The 18,412-nt window shown below is 43.2% G+C and overlaps 1 protein-coding gene across 3 annotated transcripts in view; it reads left to right on the forward strand.

Annotated features, from left to right (window-relative positions):
* Arhgef28 (Rho guanine nucleotide exchange factor 28) overlaps positions 1–18,412 on the forward strand; it is a 307,219-nt gene that overhangs the window by 226,857 nt on the left and 61,950 nt on the right. For all 3 annotated transcript variants that reach the window (XM_029468326.2, XM_021180313.3, XM_029468327.2), the window contains 7 exons: positions 741–789; positions 2,779–2,923; positions 3,003–3,130; positions 4,785–4,925; positions 8,832–9,079; positions 16,503–16,625; positions 17,685–17,802. In XM_029468326.2, the coding sequence (XP_029324186.1) occupies positions 741–789; positions 2,779–2,923; positions 3,003–3,130; positions 4,785–4,925; positions 8,832–9,079; positions 16,503–16,625; positions 17,685–17,802 (952 nt within the window). The remainder of the gene's footprint in view (positions 1–740; positions 790–2,778; positions 2,924–3,002; positions 3,131–4,784; positions 4,926–8,831; positions 9,080–16,502; positions 16,626–17,684; positions 17,803–18,412) is intronic.

Here is an 18,412-nt window from a genome sequence, read left to right on the forward strand (position 1 = left end):
GAAGACTGTAACAATCTCAACTTTTAGAAACCCTCTCAGATTTTCAGATTCTGGAGGTCTGGGTGGCTCCTGGGGAGAGATAGTTCTAGCACGTTCCCTGGGAGCACCACTGTGGCTGAGAGCCGATCTGGAGGCATGGAGCTAGGATGCGTATTGGGAATGGGGTCACAAAGGTAAAGGCAGTTGTGATTCCAGTCCTTTTACTGCCACTCCACAGTCATGTGTGGAATGTGTGCAAGTTTGAGCAGGATGCTCCTGTAGTATGGAAGAGACAGAGGGGCCTTGTCACAGAGCTGTGCATTAACTAACACAGTTGAGTGTTGTTGTAAAAGGTGATGACACAGAGATACAAAGAAAAACAAGGCAGTGTCCGTAGGACACTTGCCCCAGGGTCTATGCGCATGCGCTGTTTATGCTGGGTACTCAGGGTCTATGCGCATGCGCTGTGTATGCTGGCTGCTCAGGGTCTGTGTGCATGCGCTGTGTATGCTGGTTGTCCTGAGCCTTATGAGCGCCAAGTGTTCACTAGGCTCATCCTCGTTCCTTCTTGCACGTTTCGTTGTCATCACACTGTACTTCTTGTCCTGTTTACTGTCTTTTGCTTTGAATTCTTCTTTGAAACAAATAAGATAATGAATATGAAGCAGATAATCCTAGCAGATAAGAAACCCCTTGTCCATTCTTGTAACCCAATGGTGCTTTGGTCTTAATTTATGAGTTTCTAATATTTCTTTTACTAGAAATTCCAAGAGAAATACAACAAGAACAAACCACAGAGCATCCTTGGAAGTAAGTGATGTGGGAAATGACAAGAACTTAAACAAGTGCAATGTGCACCACGCTTTTTCTGTGGGAAAACGGCCTCTGGCTGCTGTTTTCTCATTGGTCCAGTTATTTCTTCTTTATAACATATGCATGACATAAGTTTTAGCCATGTAAAGAAGTGAAGAAGAATATAAAGGTCTAGGTCAGCCCTAAAGGTTCTGCACTGTATACAGGGCATGGTCTGTGTATCATACAGGGATTGTATGGAAACAGTGTAACCTGGTGGTCTCAATTCTAATGCTTTTTATTGGAGGATAGGGTATTGATTGAATAATTTTGGGGCAAACAGAGGCACTGTATTAAATGGATTAAATGATTTTTATGCTTTCATAATAATAGCATGTACTCGCATGCTAAAATCTCCTTAAGAGTTACAATGTTTAGTGGGAAAGAAGCCCTTGGCTTTGGAATCTGTCCGTTCTTGCTGGTCCCTGTGGCCAGTGTTACGGAGACCCTATGCTTGGATTGGTTGTGTGTGAGGTTGGAGTCTCATTAGCACCTTCAGTGTGATACAGAAGTTGTAAAGCGTGCTGATGTTTTATTTGTATATTTCTAAAGTTGGTGACTCTGTTGTTGTTTTAATTATATGCTGCCGAGGTTTAAATAGTTTCTCTTGAAAACAATCAGTGGCCTTTGACACTTCCCAGTGTCACACACAGGAGCCAGTCACGCTAATAGATCCTCAGTTTGAAAAACACTTCCTTTATCGTGAGGGACTTTGTCATTTCTTCTGTTATCTTGTATTTCTTCAGTTGCTTTGCGTGCTGAATTGCAGGTATTTTAAGTGCCTGGTCACTTCTAAGTTCCACGCTGTAGCAAAATATAACTGACATCTTGAAGACCACTTTGGTGGTGACAATTAAGTGTGCTAAGTCATGGTGATATGCTTTGGGGTGTGTTGTTATGCTAGTTGGTTTGAGCTCTCTTGCCACTCAGCCCCTTGCTTTGGCCCTAAACATCTTTTGAAATCACTTCTGAGATGGCTTCTTATTGCCGTGAGGTTAAATGGGTGACTGAAAGGAAGCTTAGAATTTAGACATTTCCAGTCATCTATTCCTCCTCTTTATGTGAAATTCATGAGACTAAAGCAGAGATACATTCCCTTGTTACATCCTGGAACCTTTGTAAACATTCTCTTTTTGTGTCCAAATGGTATACTCGATAGCTACACTGTGCACTCCATAGCTACACTGTGTACTCCATAGCTACACTGTGTACTCGATATCTACACTGTGTACTCCATAGCTACACTGTGTACTCGATATCTACACTGTGTACTCCATAGCTACACTGTGTACTCGATATCTACACTGTGTACTCCATAGCTACACTGTGTACTCCATAGCTACACTGTGTACTCCATAGCTATAATCCAAAGGGGCTGAAGCATCCTGAGTTGTTTATAGCTCAAACCAAATGTAAATGTATTGATGCCCTCTTGTTGTCAGTATATGAGAGAGAAGGGCCAGGCTGGGCTTTGGGCTCTGTTTGCCTGAGAGTCTTGCTCCATAAGGAGTAGACTCCCCACCATCATTCCTTTCCCCTGAGCTGCTCTCTGGGTGGACATCCTTGTTTACACACTCCATATGCATTTTGCCAGCAGAGCTAATAACACCTTGCGTCTACTTAAAGCTGGCTTGGAGGAGTACACGCAGTGGTTTATGGGAAAGTTGGCCTTTGCTTCCCCATTCCATTCACCTGTTTGCTTGGGTCACCCCAGACATCCACAGTCTCCAAGGAAGGTGTGGAAGTAGTCCTGCAGCATGGGTGTTGGAAGGGTGAGAAAAGGAAGGGACATCTGAAAAATGCCAGGAAATGGCAGACAGACCGGTTTCTAGACTGGGCCACACCACTGTAGAAGTGGCTGCTTGAGGGTTTACCTGTGTGGACATCTCTGACTTTCTTTGCTTGTAAATGGTGTGCTAGCACATGAAGTGTCTACTGTAATTCCAGGCTCTTCAGTCAGAGACGTCCCAGCACCTGGGCTCTCCTTGCACCCTTCTTCCTCCATGCCCATCGGACTGCCTGCTGGAAGGAAGGAATTTGCGGGGCAGGTGCATCCACTGTCCAGAAGTGTCCCCGGCACCACTTTGGAAAGGTGAGGCTCTGCATGCTGCTTCACTTTCATGGTCCTGGATGGTGGCTGGGGCTAACTAGCGTCCCCCTCCTTCTCCCAGCTTCAGGAGGGCAGTGACATCCTTGGAGTCTGAGGGTGACAGTAACAGCTGGAGAAGCAGGTCTCATTCCGATGAGTTGTTCCAGTCTATGGGCTCTTCTCCTTCCACGGAGTCATTCATGATGGAAGGTGAGATGTTTGTATGATCCTCGGTCTCTATGAGCATTTAACTGACAGAGGTATTCTGCACAAGAAATAAGATGTATTACTTTATTCTTTTTCTTATGTTTATGAATGTGTGTGGCATACACATGTGTATATGCATGTTAACATGTGTGAGTGTATACATGTGTGGATAAGAGAACATGTGGAGGCCTGGCACTGATGCTGGGTTTTTTTTTTTTTTTAATCACTCTCGGTGTTATTGATTGAGGCAGGATCTCTCAATCCCAGAGTTCATCGATTCTGGATAAATCCAGGCAGTTAGCTCATCCTTAGGCATCACCTATCTCTGCCTCCCAAGTCCTGGGATTACAGGAGGCTGCCATGCCTGGCTGGCTTTTGCTTGGTTTCCGGAGGATCTAAACTCTGGTCCTCACCCTTACATACCAAACGCTTTACCTATAAGGCAACCTTTCAGCTTTCTGTTGTTCTTTTAGAAGTCGTATGGCATCTACTTGATGTAGAGTCTACTTTTCTTAACGATCTCAGAAATACCTGAATGTGGGAAAGTGATTTGTTAGGAAGGCTAAGGGATGGGGAAATCGAGGAGAGGGGACTGAGAATGTCTTTTATACATGTGTGAAGTGTCAAAGACAAATTCAGTAAAAGGTGTTAGAAAGGACAACCTAGTCTCGAGGGACACGATCAGGAGTGAGATTATCAGCAACACGTTCTTAAGAGGTGGATAGAATTAAAAGAATGAACTACACTGTGCCATTATCATTGGAAACATTCCGCAGCTATTGAGAGACTGGAGCAGACTCCTCAAGTATATATTTAATTAAGATCACGGAGAGATGTGATCTGGGCCCCACCCCTTTGCCTGCTACTTCTGGGAAGTAAAGCATTTTGGAGTGTATTTTGTAGGGTGTAATCCAACCTGGCCAGTTGTTTTGTTTTGTTTTGTTTTGTTTTGTTTTGTTTTGTTTTGTTTCCAGATTGCCTCGATAAATGAAGGCAGCAAATAGGAAGGAGAGAGAACTGTGGAGAGACGAGGAGATTCTGGCTCCTTAAAGCCTATTGTCATTTCATCCTTACAACCACCAGCTGGGACCTCTAAGGAGGATTGTTGGGGGCAAGCAGGCTTTAGTTTTCCTGAGAGGTTTATTCGTGTGTGTGTGTGTGTGTGTGTAGTTCTTTTCCTGAAAGGTGTTTGTGTACATGTGTTTAGCTCTTTCTCAAAAGTTTGTACTCATGGGACTCAAGCCTAGCACTGTGCTTTCTGTTCTGCCAAGTCCTGGGTAATATCAAGCGGACAAGTCCAAATTCAGATCTGAGTAAACTGTAGAACATAACCCAGGCAAAAGAAACGGGTGAAGTCAGGACTCTGTAAGCATTGCACGGGCTCTGAAGGTCACCAAGGAAAACGCCAGTAGAGTGAGCCCAAACAAACCAAGGCATCGCCAGTAATCCCACAGCCTCCCTGTGCAGTTCCTGTTGGAGACGGCTCTTCTTTGCTCTGGCGGCAGTTGTCTTTCTGGTTTTCAGATGATTCGGGTCTGTACTGTATCATTCTCTCTGGGGCCTTTCTGTGCCCTTAGCAGGTTTGAGCCCGAGACCCTGGTACTTGAAGATCTCTTCATGATGTGTGCTTTACGCACTTCCGGCCTTTCTTTTCTAGATGTTGTGGATTCTTCTCTGTGGAGCGACCTCAGCAGTGATGCTCAGGAGTTTGAAGCGGAGTCTTGGAGTCTCGTGGTGGACCCTTCCTTTTGCAGTAGGCAGGAGAAGGATGTCATCAAAAGACAAGATGTCATTTTTGGTGAGCATTTCAAATATGCCCCTGCAGCTGAAGCAGCGGGCTGTGGGGGAAACACATAGACAGTGACACTGTTCGGACCTGGGTTCGGGCCAGGTTTTATCATTTTCCAGCTCTCTGATCTCAGACAAACTATGCAACTCCTCCGGACTTGGACCTTCCGTTTCCTTGTAGCAGGAATTAGTTTACCCACTCTGTGCGAGTCACGTGCTTTCAGCCACTTCCTGGAACCCTGAATTAGTTAACCTGCTCTGAGCTCCCAGTGGGCATGCGCTAGTCTCTGCCTGCCCAGGAGTCCTCTGGATTCTCGAATGAAAGACATGCGCACGGGTACACACACACACACACACACACACACACACACACACACACAAGCTCAAAGGATAGGCATTCCTAATCCCCCCTCCCCCAGCTAGCTAGCATGCATTCTCCTCTCCAACTTTCCTGAGTCAACTTTCTAAATCAACATCTCATCTCTACTACCCCAGACCCAATGGGGGAGTGAGTGGCTGCTAGGACCCTTCCTCCGAATTCTTACATGGCTGGTTGCTTGCTTTCCTGCAGCTCTTACATCTGATCCTTCTCTCTTCAAATTCTCTCCCTCTCTCTCCAAACTATCCCTCTATCCCTCCTTCCTTCCCTCCCTCGCTCCCTCCCCACCTCTCTCCCTCTCTCCCTCCCCCCCCCCCCCCATCCCACTGTCCCCCTGTCCCTAGCTTGGGGAATCTAAAAGTACCGCTTCAGTCTTTCTGCCCAGCCATTGGCTGTATGGCAATTCTTTATTCAATCGAAGCCAGCTGGGGGCAGGGATCCTCAGGTCTGGAAGTGCAGCTTTGGGAGCAGAATTAAGACACAGCCTTAGAACCGGTTCCCAACATTTCCCCATCAGTAGAACAGGGGTAATGAGAATCAGGTATAAAATGTTGTTCCAAGGCTTAAACGCAACCTTGCATGTATAATACCCAGGACATTTGATTTCCTACACCCTTAGCACATCTCTTTGAGTGACCCCCTGAGATACTTTCCTTCTTCTTCATCTAAGAGCCACAGTGAACGTTCACACACTTGCTGCAGATATCAGAGCTCCATGTATGACCTATGGTTGACCATCCATGCCACGGTCCCACTGTCTGTACACACTGTGTAAGGGCCCTGAGTCTGGGTTAGGACCGCATTTATGTGCCTGTAGTCCTTACTGTCTAGCTCATGTGCAGTGAGATTTCACCATGTTACACTTGTGGGAGTAGAGGCAATCTGAAGTAGAAACAATTAATTAGGAAAAATCTAACGTGCAAAGAACGTACAAAAAAGTAGTTTTGATAAGTCTTTCGATAAGACACTCTAGCTGAGGCAGATGGAGGGAACTGGAGGTTTGTGTCAGAACCTTCCCGAGGCTTTGGGTGTCACATGACAGGAAGTTAAGGGGACAATGCTGTCCCTTTTAGTGTTTGTTTCTCAAGCATTTACTAGTGGTGCTGCCATGCGCCTTCAGCTGTGGGCCAACCTCACACACTGCTAAGCGCAATCGCCCCACGTGGGTGAATTATCACAGGTTGTGTGACCTTCGGTGTCCGAAAAGTTTGCCCCGCAGGCAGGATCTTTGCCCTTTGTTCCTCCTTGCCTCCCTTTCAAAGCTGAAGAGAGCTGCCATGGTGGCTTGTGCCAGGAACCTCAGTTCTGGGCAGGATTGAGCATCTGAGGCCAGTTACCTGGCTATCTAGTCTCCAACCCAAAACCAAGGAAAATAAAACAAGGGCCAGAGGGTAGCTCAGTGGTAGAGTGCTTTCCTAGTGTGCCCTGGATGTCACACTCACTGTCACGTTCCCACCAGCACCCCCTCTCCATAGAGGGTAGGGGGTTATCCCCCTCAACCCATACAGAAAGCTGGGGGAATATTTCTCCTGCTCAGTGTAGTTGTAACGAGTTAATGGGGTAAAGAGTTAAATGAAAGGCTAGGGGTAACTTCAAAGGGGCTCTAAACAATGTGGAAGGAAGTATGGAGTCTCTGATATTGCGGGTCCCACTGAAAGGTGTCTCCTTATGATGAAGCAAAAGTACTGTACTCGGACCAACTTTCTCTCCATGGCTGGCAAGCACTTTAGAATTGCTCCCAAACATGGCGGTAGCTTGGAGGCTTCTGTCGACCTTGTCTCATGTCCCTACACTGTGGGGGCTACTGTTTTCTCTTACAATGGAATTGAAAAGGTTGAAATATCCATCCATCCATCATAAAGTTGCACACCACATGGAACCAGATGTTTTTAGTGTGATCCCCAAAGTTGTGGAGCCATCAAGCATACCCAACTCTAGGACATTTGTATCCCTTCAAAAAGAAACCTCCTACCCATTAGAGCTGGTTTCCATTTCTCTTTCTTCCTCTGAATTTGGGCAGCCACTACTCTACTTTCTGTCCTTTGCCTCACAGTGTGTGTGTGGGGGGTGGGGAGGGAGACTTTACATATTTATAAGGATCATCTTACTAAAAATATATACAAACCATTCTCTTTTATAGCCAACTAATGTCTCATTATGTTTATCTAGTCATCAATAGATGGACATGTTATGTTGTTTCTTCCTTTTCTTTGGAGTCATGGTGACTTCATTTTAAATCTTGGGGTGATCACAGACTGTTTCCGAAGGCGACTGCAGCATCTTACATCCCTTGCCAATGTAGGTGGCTCTAATCACCCCGCCCCCTTCAGCCACACCTGCTTATTGTCCACCTTTTCTTATTATGATTAGCTTGGTATGTGTGACAGGCTGTGGATTTTGTTTTTGGTTTGCATTTCCCCACCAGGGATACTGAATTTGGACGGGGAGTGGGGGGATGATGAGGGTAGGGGTGGGGTGGACGTCGTGGTAACAGTGGGAGTGGGTAATAATCTAACTCCAAACTATGGCAAACGCCTTAGAGACAATCCTACCACTACATTTTATCTCAAGCCCTACTGAACAGCTTTTTGGTTACTTAGTGGCCATTTGTTTATGTTTTTGAAGTAATACTTATTAAAATCCTTTGCCCATTTTTGACCTTGAAAACATTTAAAGACTTTTTCATATATGTATGATATTTTATGTGCATATAATATATATAAAATAAGAATTTAGCCTTTATACTTTATATAGAATGCTATATTCCATATATGTATAACATATGTATGTATATTTTCCTCTGAAGAAAACTCAATCTTGGAAATGATCCTGTGACAGAAAGAATCTACTAGTATAAAGCCTTGGGAGACTTTGTCACATTTAGTTTACGTCATTTCACCAGGCATTACTGTGAGTGTACTCAACTGGCATGTACTCAATGCAAAAAAGCAAGGAAAAAAAACTTCTCCCTACGAAGTTGTTATATTTTATACAGCTTTGGCATGAGAGTCGAAGCTTTGGGAAACATTTGATTCTTAGCTGCTGTACTTGGCTTTCATGTGGGCCTGCTTCTAATCTCTGAACAATTAATATTTGGAGTGTACATAAAATGTTAATCAGCACTGACTTTTATTTTGGCAAAAAATGGTGGTCCTATTTGTCTAGAACATTCCTTCAGTCTTGCTTGGGTAGTGTAAAATCGAGTTGCTTTTTGTCTGTTTGCTTGCTCATGACAGATCAATATTTTTATTAATTGATATTATGTAAGTTTTTGTAGCTCATGCAACAACTGAATTTGTATATGTAGGAAGTGGATTTCATGGTGGATTATGAAATGATACAAAAGGACCAGATACTTGCTACTCTTTAGTATCTTATATCAGTCTGGTCTGCAAAAGGTGACTTGTTAGGGACTAGGCAAATACAAGCTGTGATTCTGAATTCCTTTCAGTATCTGTGCTTGATTGTTTGTAGTCACATAGGAAAGGCTGCACACCCACGTTCCAGCTGCATCATGCATGTGCTCGCATGTTTCAGAGCTGATGCAGACAGAGGTCCACCACATCCAGACTCTGCTCATCATGTCTGAGGTCTTCAGGAAGGGCATGAAGGAGGAGCTGCAGCTGGACCACAGCACGGTGGACAAGATCTTCCCCTGCTTAGATGAGCTGCTGGAGACTCACAGGCACTTCTTCTTCAGCATGAAGGAACGCAGGCAGGAGTCCTGCGCTGGCAGTGACAGGAACTTTGTGATCAACCAAATTGGGGACATTCTGGTACAACAGGTAAGAAGGGTGTTGAGCCAGGCAGAACTCCCTTTTTAGATTTATTCATTTTGTAAGAATGAGTGTTTTGTCTGAATGCATGTCTGTGCACTTTGTGCATGACTGCTGCCCACAGAAGATAGAGCGCAGTATCAGATCCCCTGGCACTGGAGTTACAGATGGTTGTGAGCTACCATATGGGTGCTGGTAAAGAAACCCAAGTCCCCTGCAAGAGTAACAAGTGTTCTTAATCTCTTAGCCCTCTCTACAGCTTTCCTTTGCAGACTCTTTATTGATTAAGATCCCTTGGAGAAATAGAAGTGTGTTGCGGCCCGCCCACAGTCCACAACACGAACGGTTCACTGAGAAAGGCAGTTCAGGCTGAAAAGAGAGGAAACTAGACGGGGCGGAAGAAACAATGGAGTCAAGACAACAAACATTCTGATCAAGACTCAATTTTATTAATTCCAGACACTCAGTTTATAAAGGAAGGGGGAGGGAACCCAACTTCCCACCAAGTAACTCAGGGTCCAGTAGCAGGACGAACACGTGTGTGCCTCCAGGCAGCAAAGGCAGGTTCCAGCAGTAGGTAGGCGTGGCAGGACGAATGAGCCGGTAGCTCCACCCTTGAGCAGGCAGGTTCCAGGCTGGGGGGAAGGGAGGCCACATTTCCCCCCATTAGATAACAAAACAAAAATAAAAAAGAAGGGGGTGGCCTGAGGCAGAAAAATTATCTATGTTCAATAGTTCTGCCTGAGTTTTTTAGGGCTAAAGAAAAAACTTGTTTCCGTGGGATTCCCTAACTTTTCTAATGGTAAACTGTATCTGGCTAAGACTGTCTTTAAAGCACTGACTGAATAGCAGCGCTGGGCTGTAGGCTCTGACTTTATAATGCTAATTAGTGTTGAATAGGTAGCTACCTGTTTGCATTTTAAGTAGGGCGTTGGAACCCTGGCTGAGTTTAACTAAACGATTTTAGAATAACACTGAGCTGATAATCCTCTGCAATTTTGGGTGACAGGCAGGGGAACAGGGAGAAGGGGTGAAGACTGGCTGGCTCCTAGTACAAGGCCAATTGGCTTTTTTATTTTTTTGGGTGGGAGGCAGTGAAGGGCTTGCCCTTACGACAGCAAGGTCTCCAACCTCTCTCCCCCCTATTAATTAAGTTTAAATAGGCAATGCTTAACAGAGGTGATCAAATGATTCTTTTCATCCATAGATGAGTGGGCCTTTAACCTTGACTTGGGTGGACATTGACCTGATTCCTCTCGTGAGCATTGTAACAACTCACATCTGTGGCTCTTGGTATCTTTTGGGGAGGGGAGGCAGAGCCTTAAGTATTTTTGGTTTTTAGCTGGAGTCAGATACCAACCTCCTTCAAATCAGGTGTGTCGCACAGGGAACTCAGAAACGGTCAAACTGGACCTTTCCTCCGCAGTAATCTCCTGCGCCAAGCGGTACCCATACTGTATTCAAATGATTATGAATCAGTATCACAATTCTGAGTTATTGCGAGGTCTCTATATGAGACTTGTCAACCTCAGATTTAGCAAGGCCAAGATAAGAATTATGTCAGTATTAACATCACTAATTTTGGTTAAAATAGGAGCTGAAAGTCTTTCCTCTTCATCCCTGTTATTCCCAGTAGCCTGAGGAACTAAGGACACCTTGCAGTAACAGCAAGGGTGAAAAGCCAGAGGCCAGCTAAGGGACTAAGCCTATCTCTATCAAAATAAGAACTAATCTTTGTAAATATATATGAAATTTCTACTTCCTTAGCTCTCCTGGTAAATCTAGATCTTCTCTTAGACTGAAAAGCCACATGCTGGGATGTCCTTGGAAGGGAGATTAGCAGTACCACCTGTTTGTTCGTAGGGGTGCCGGAGAATGTAGATTGACCTGCTTGAGAGAAGGAAGAATTCTAAACAATGAGAGTGTAGCAATGTAAATTTTCTGTTCGGAGAAGTCAAGGTACTTTATTTAGATGCAAATTGTAAAGCTAAAGTTAATCTCTGGCCTCTTGTAGGGGAATTGGCTCAGAGGAAAACAGTTTTTCTGAGAGCTTCCACTCCCAGCACAAGAGGAATTTTAGTCTTTAGAATGATACTTACGAGAAGAGACAGAATCTGTGTTTACCTGACGAATTAATCTCTCTAGTAGCCACCGTGCTTCATCTTTATCTCGTGAAAAAACACAAACCGAGCCTCTTCCCCAGATTAGAACTGGATCTGGACCCTTCTATTTATTAGTCAGGGCGTCCTTCCATTTTACCAATGCATAAGAATTAGAAGTAACTGGGTGCCAGTGGCGTTCCGCTGCAGACTGACCTTTAATGTCAGTTTGCAAAAAGTTTAGGACAAATAAGGTAAAGGCAAGATGAGCCTTTGGTGACCTTGGGGGAAATGCTCTGAATTAACTTTGCTAGGTAATTTAGAATATAGGAATCTCTAATAATTGAACTGAATATTAGACCAGTCTAAGATTGAGTTAGAATGGCTGGTCATACTGAAGAAGAGTGAAAAATCATTATGACTCTATTAAATGACTTATTTTACTAAGTCTGAATATGCAGTCTCTGATGTACTATTGCCATAAAGTTAAAAGGCTAGAAGCTAGTCTAAACTGGAAAAATGACAAGCAAGGATTTAAGGTAAACTTCCCTTGAGAAGCATTAGTTAATAAAATACTTTCCACTTAGGAAACAATATATACTGAAAGATTAAAACTTTTGGCTTCTTGTAAAGAAGCAGAAACAATAAACATTTTTCTTACATAATGTAAAGCTATATTAGCCATACGTAGAGGCAAAATTTTCTAGTGATTACCAGTTTACTAGAAGCAAAAATCTTTGAATTTAAGCATTATTTTAAACATCTGAATAGATCTGTAACACTGTTAAAAAGACATTTTCTTGAACACAGGGAAAAACTTTTTTAGGCATTGTTTGCAAAACAAAAGAAAAGGCAACAAGCTGCTCTGGGACTGCCCGGAGCCCTGTATTGACTCAAAGGTAAAATACTTTTTAATCTGAGCATTAATCTTAAATTTGCAATCAAACTGCAAGCTGCAGTCAATGGAACAATGGCAGTTTTAACCATAATTTTTAAGTTTTTGTGCAAGGTTAGGATAATACCTACAACTTTGGGAAAGCAAAACCTATGTTTAAAACAATTTATCACTGTTAAAATCAATATTAGAAGCATTATTATCATATTACGAAGTTTGGATATCAATTAATACCTATGAATACCTATTAAAGCAAGCTTTAATGCTTTAATAAAGAGGCATTGCTTTATATCTTATCTTAAATTTTACTATTTAGGATAGGAACCACATTAATCATTATCTAAACTAGAAATATCTTAAGAGACTCAGCCTCTGAAGCTTAATCTCAAACTCTAACTCGCTTCAGGGCCTCACCAACTTTCTCCCAGGTTCCACAATCTATCGTTTCTTCTTCTTTGAACCATGGACAACAGCTATCTATCTTATCTAAAAAATTTCTTACTAATTGTACTTCAAGCCTTACTCCTTTTTCCTTAAGCAACTCCTGAAAACTAAAAACAACCGCCTGATCCATGACTTTGAACCCTTCCTTCTTCCACCTAAGCAGTTTTCTAAAAAACTGCGGCACACCGCCTGTCTCCGTATCTAGTTCCGATTAACGAACTACTGACCCCAAGCAGAAACAGTGTTGGGTCAGCACTGGTTCAAACTTGATTCGTATCCTACCGCATCCTCAGCAACACTTTACAAAACTGAAAATTTTTTTTTTGGGCTAGCGCTAGCATGTGTACCTGTCCGTTGCTCCGATGCTCCTCCGATACGAAGATCCTTTCCTTTCTTGTGGAGCTCCACACAGCAGTCGTTTCTCTTAGCATCTCTCTGCCATTCTTCAGGTCCCAGTTCTGGCGCCAACTGTTGCGGCCCGCCCGCAGTCCACAACACGAATGGTTCACTGAGAAAGGCAGTTCAGGCTGAAAAGAGAGGAAACTAGACGGGGCGGAAGAAACAATGGAGTCAAGACAACAAACATTCTGATCAAGACTCAATTTTATTAATTCCAGACACTCAGTTTATAAAGGAAGGGGGAGGGAACCCAACTTCCCGCCAAGTAACTCAGGGTCCAGTAGCAGGACGAACACGTGTGTGCCTCCAGGCAGCAAAGGCAGGTTCCAGCAGTAGGTAGGCGTGGCAGGACGAATGAGCCGGTAGCTACACCCTTGAGCAGGCAGGTTCCAGGCTGGGGGGAAGGGAGGCCACAGAAGTGATTTTATTACAGTTGCTAGGTAGGGGCCAGGGGCTTTCTTTTATTGGGTGTTGGTGGATCCTGGCTGCATAACAGATGTCAGAGGGCTTCTAACCGCCAATGACTATCTCCTGTGTATGGCTCAGGACCTGCCTTGCAAACTGCAAGAAAGCCTTTACTGTCTGGAGGTTGTGAATCCTGGAACAAAAGAGTTCTTCTCATTTGTTTATTAACATATTCCAGCGCCTACAGTGGATCTATGGATTCTTAGACTTGGAGTATTTGTTGAATGATTGATGTGAGAGAGAGAGACAGAGACAGAGACAGAGAGACAGAGAGAGAGACAGAGACGCCAGGTGTAGCATCAGCTTATTGTTTTAGCATGGAGTTTCCTAGGTAGATGTTGAAGTGTCACCTTCTCTAAGAATTACAGTATTTGAAATGTTCCCACTCTACCCAAGGCAGCCATGGAGATAAGCTGTTGGTTTGTATGTGAAAGATAGAAAAGTTGGTTCACTGATGGCATAGATGGAATTAAATACAGCATTTTCAATGCATACACAAATGTGGGGCATGTTGCCTGGTAACCACTCTTACAGATCTAACAATGGGAAGGTCTGTGTTAGTAGAAACTTTTAACCAGAGAGAGATCTGCTTTATAGCTTACAGTCTGAGCCCGGTTCTCTTTCTGACACCCACCTGAAACAGGGTGGCATGAGGGACTTTGCAACATAGTTTAAATAAAATTGTCAGGATGCAGAGAGCATTCAAAGCCAAAATGGAAGGTTTTAATTCTGTCATCTGAAGTTATCTGAATTTCTCTTTCCTGCTATAAATAATCACAATTTGACCCTTCTTGAACTCTGATCATTGAAACCGGTTTTGTTCTTAGATTATTGTTTTTTCATATTTAGTGGAAACGTGTGTCTTTATCAGTTCCGTGTTTAATTTTGTGTGGCTGAAGCAGGGACAACAGTCGGGTCATCGGCATCACTGGACCTGGGCCCAGCAGCCCAAGGGTTAAAGCATAGATTTCCCTTTTGGGAAATGGATGAACTTTTCTGGGTTCCTGTCCCTTGTTGGTATGGCCAGTGTGGCATGTGGCTAGAGTTCCTGACTATTCCTCTCGCACTGTTCTTAGCCAGTGGTTGAGGGGCTGGGTTTCAAGGGAACAAAGGAGCAGACAGGTGTTTCAGGGTGTAGGAAGGCAGACTTGGTGCATCCTAGGGTTTAACTGGATACATGCTTCAGAAGGCTGGGGTGAGGTGTGCTGGCACGGAGTCAGCAGAGACTCTTGTGTGGGTGGGAAATGGTGGATATGGTCCAAGGTTCTTTCATTTTAGCTTCAGGGACAAAAAGCTTACCCAAAAATTGTTTTTAAAAAAAAATGAGGCTCAGTGTTCTGCCTCTCCGTGGTTTCCATAGGAACGAGCTAAGATCTGAGATTTGCTAGGTAGAATTTTAATTGCTTGCATTGTCACTCCTCCAGTTGTAACAAAGCTTTAACACCAGGGTCAGCATGCTAATCTCCATACTATCAGGACAATGATCTTGTCACAGGGCTTCCTACTTCCCTCTTGCACCACTCCCAACTCCTCTGTTAAGTCCTGGAAACTCTTTATTTCTGTTATTTTTTCAAAAAACATTTTATAAATGGAAATACATAGTATATAGTCTTTAGGGAATTGACACAATTCTTTTAATCATATCAGTGGTTATATCTGTCCAGTAGTTAATTCTTTTTTCCTAGTAAAGAGTATTCGATGCTGTGGATGTACCCTGCGTTTCTACATTGCTCACTTACAGGAAGACATCTCATTACTTCTAGTTAATACCCATTACCAATCAACTTGCCATGTTTAGGTACAAACCCAGGTTTTGACTTTGTTGGAATAAAATCTAAAAATGCATTTTATGGATTTTCTAGTCGGTTTTTTTTAATGAGTTTTATAAGGTTGAGATTCACTTGTGTTTCTCTTCTCTTCTGTTTTTGTACAATTATAGAAAGGCAGTTCTCGTCCCCTGCCCCCAATGAGCTGGAATTTGTGCCTTTGCCAGAAATCACTTGTGTGTGTGTGTGTGGGGGGGGGGGGTTCTACTCTGTTCTACAGAGTCCTGTGTCTATATCTTTCAATTCTGGCTTGAAAATGGGAACTGTGTAGTAATCTTGATAAAGCTTTGTATTCGTTTAGATTTTTCAAAACGTTTAAACCTTATATGCACATGTGTGTTTTGCCTGCTTATGTCTGTGAACTACTTTTATTCCTGGTACCAGCAAAGGTCAGAAGAGGGCATCCGATCCCCTGGAACTGTAGTTATAGAAAGTTGTGAGTTTCCCTGTGGGTCCTGGGAAATGAATCTCAGTCTTCTGCAAGAGTAGCAGGTATTTTAAACTGCTAAGCCATCTCTCCAGCCTCTAGTCATTTAGAGTTTTGAGCTCTCAATATTGTGTAGTTTTTATACAAGTGCTTTGTTGGACTTTATTTTAGCAACTGTCGTTTAAGCATCATCTCTTCAGACATACTATCTTCAGATCATCTCCTCAACACAGATAAAACGGAGCAGAGGAGAAGAGTCCAAAGATGGTGGAAGGCATTCTAAATCCTTTTCTAGAGAGGCTGTCTGTTGCAGTGACCTTGCTTGTGGACAGACTGTGTAGAATGATCATGGTCTTAAGAAAAAAACCTCACAGCTAAATTATGTAGCCAGCCCTCCCAACACTGCCCTATGTCTCTGAATTCTATAAAGATCCCCCTAGGTCAGGCTGATGTAAACAGTCAGCCCACAGCTTTCCTTCTCCCCACAGTTAATAAATTAGCATGTTGGTTATTCTCTGTTCTCATCATGGCTAATGATCACCCGCGAGGTCAGGCATTCAGTGTAAACAGTTCTACGACTACGAGTTTTTAATAATGAAGCTGCATAAAAAAAAAAAAAAAAAAACAGAGCAAACATTAAAGCATTGGATGTTTTCATCTGGCTGCTTGATCGTTTGTTTCGTACAATGTGATCCTGTTAGGCTGGCCCTTTCTACTTAATCATTTGCTTTTATTTTAATTTAAGAAGTGCCCTGGGGGAAGGAGCGTGATCGTATTTGGGAAATCTATGGTGCTTTGAAATACACAAAAAACTATGTGTTCTTTTCTCGACGAACCTAATGGCTGCATTTATAAACCATTATGGAAATGTTCTCAGTTTTCAGAGGAAAATGCAAGCAAAATGAAGAGGATCTATGGAGAATTCTGCAGCCATCACAAAGAAGCCATGAGTCTCTTTAAAGAGCTGCAGCAGAACAAGAAGTTTCAGAATTTTATTAAGGTAAGTAAGCGCTATTCAAGCCCATTGCAGAGCAGGAGGCCAGTGTGTGGCAATAGTTCATGTTTGCGTCTTAATGATATAAGCATGTTTCATATCTCAGTTCTATTTCTCGGGGGAAGGAGAGGAAATGGTGGGCTCATAGCGCAGATGGGAAGTCTAGATGGTAGTAAAATATTTCTCCCAGACAATTTCATTTGCTGTCTTGTATTTGTAAGGCCATGTTCTCCAGGCTTCTGAGAATATTGGCAACATTCAGGGAAGTGGTCTCATACCCTGACAAGTTGTGTATCAGAAAAATCTAAGCCAAAGCAAAGAGAGAATCTGCTTACCCCATGGATTTGCTTCAGAGTGAATTCATTTAAACCAAGGCCATGACATCAGATAGTTCCATCTGTGTCTTTCTGAGCACTTTATCTTTTAACATATCATGGTAACATCAGCACACTTAAACTACCAGTCATTTTCTGATATCGTCAGTTTTCACTGTTGTTTTCTTGAAACTGTATAGGTAAGCCAGGACCTGACCAAGGTCCACTGATGCCTGTGGAGGTCATGTCTCTAAAACCGCCTTTTAGTAGAATTCTCTTCCTCCCTTCTTCCCCCACCTTTCACTTTTATTCAATGGAAGAAATGTCTCCAACCTTCTGGGTTCCTACCTTTTTATCTGTCATTTTGTGAGTTCTACCAGATTCTCCTCTGGTTTCTTTCATAGATATGTGCAATGAGCCTTGAAGACTTAGAGAATATTTTTGAAATGTTTAAGAAAAGGATTGCTCTGTGAGAAGGGACTTTAAGTGCCACAGTGTGTGACAGCAAAGGTGGAGGGAGACGTGTTAGCAAAGCAGATAGTGGGCATGCTCAGATTTCCATTGTTCAAAAGCCTACTCCTGAACCCCGTGTTTGCTCATTTGGGAATTAGCGGTACTGCAGATCAGCATGTCTTGAAATGTTTTCCCACCTCAACTATAGTGGTTAAGTCAAAAGTAAAAAATTCAATGGTTATGTGTACATTTTAATTAATGGTGAGTGGTGTGTATAAAAATGTATATACTTTTCAAGATCCGAAATAGCAACCTGTTGGCTCGCCGCCGAGGAATTCCGGAGTGTATCCTGCTAGTTACCCAGCGCATCACAAAGTACCCGGTCTTGGTGGAGAGGATCCTGCAGTACACCAAGGGTGAGAGATTGCTTCTGGGACCTTTCTCTGTCTTGTGAGTTTTAGTCACAACTGAGGGGTCCCGAAGAGCCTTGAGTGCTGAGTTCCTCCACTCACAAATGCTCTCCCTGTGAGCAAGCTTTTAAAGCCTTTGAGTTGGAACTCTTTTGGGGAAATTACTTTATTTTTAATCCCGTTTATTCTGTGGCGGGGAAGTAGTATGCGTGGCATATGTGTGATGATCAGAGAACTTGCAGAACTTGGTCCTTTCCTTCTGCCACTTTTTCATGCTTCTTTAGAACTTAATGCATGAGAGAATATAAAAATAGCGTTTGGAGATAGCAGCATAGATTTTGCTCTCAGCAAGAGAATGAATAAAAAAAACAATAGGGCTTTTCATTTTGTATTGTGCGGATTTTCTTAAGGTTCTACGATATCCCAGGAACTAAACTGTGTCAGATAATGTTAGTCAATTAGTCTCACTCCAGGATTCACTCCCATGCCAAGTTCTTGGTAGACTAGATAGCAACAGTGATCTGCTCCCCTTAACAGTGGGAGCTGCATCTGTGACGTCTTGGCAGAGTCATCGAGATAGCAGACAGATGCCCCCTCCTCCGAGCAGGCATTGCCA

This window comes from Mus caroli, unplaced genomic scaffold, assembly GCF_978045245.1.
Source record: "Mus caroli unplaced genomic scaffold, Mus_caroli_1 scaffold_15, whole genome shotgun sequence".
In the NCBI taxonomy this organism is placed as follows: Eukaryota; Metazoa; Chordata; class Mammalia; order Rodentia; family Muridae; genus Mus; species Mus caroli.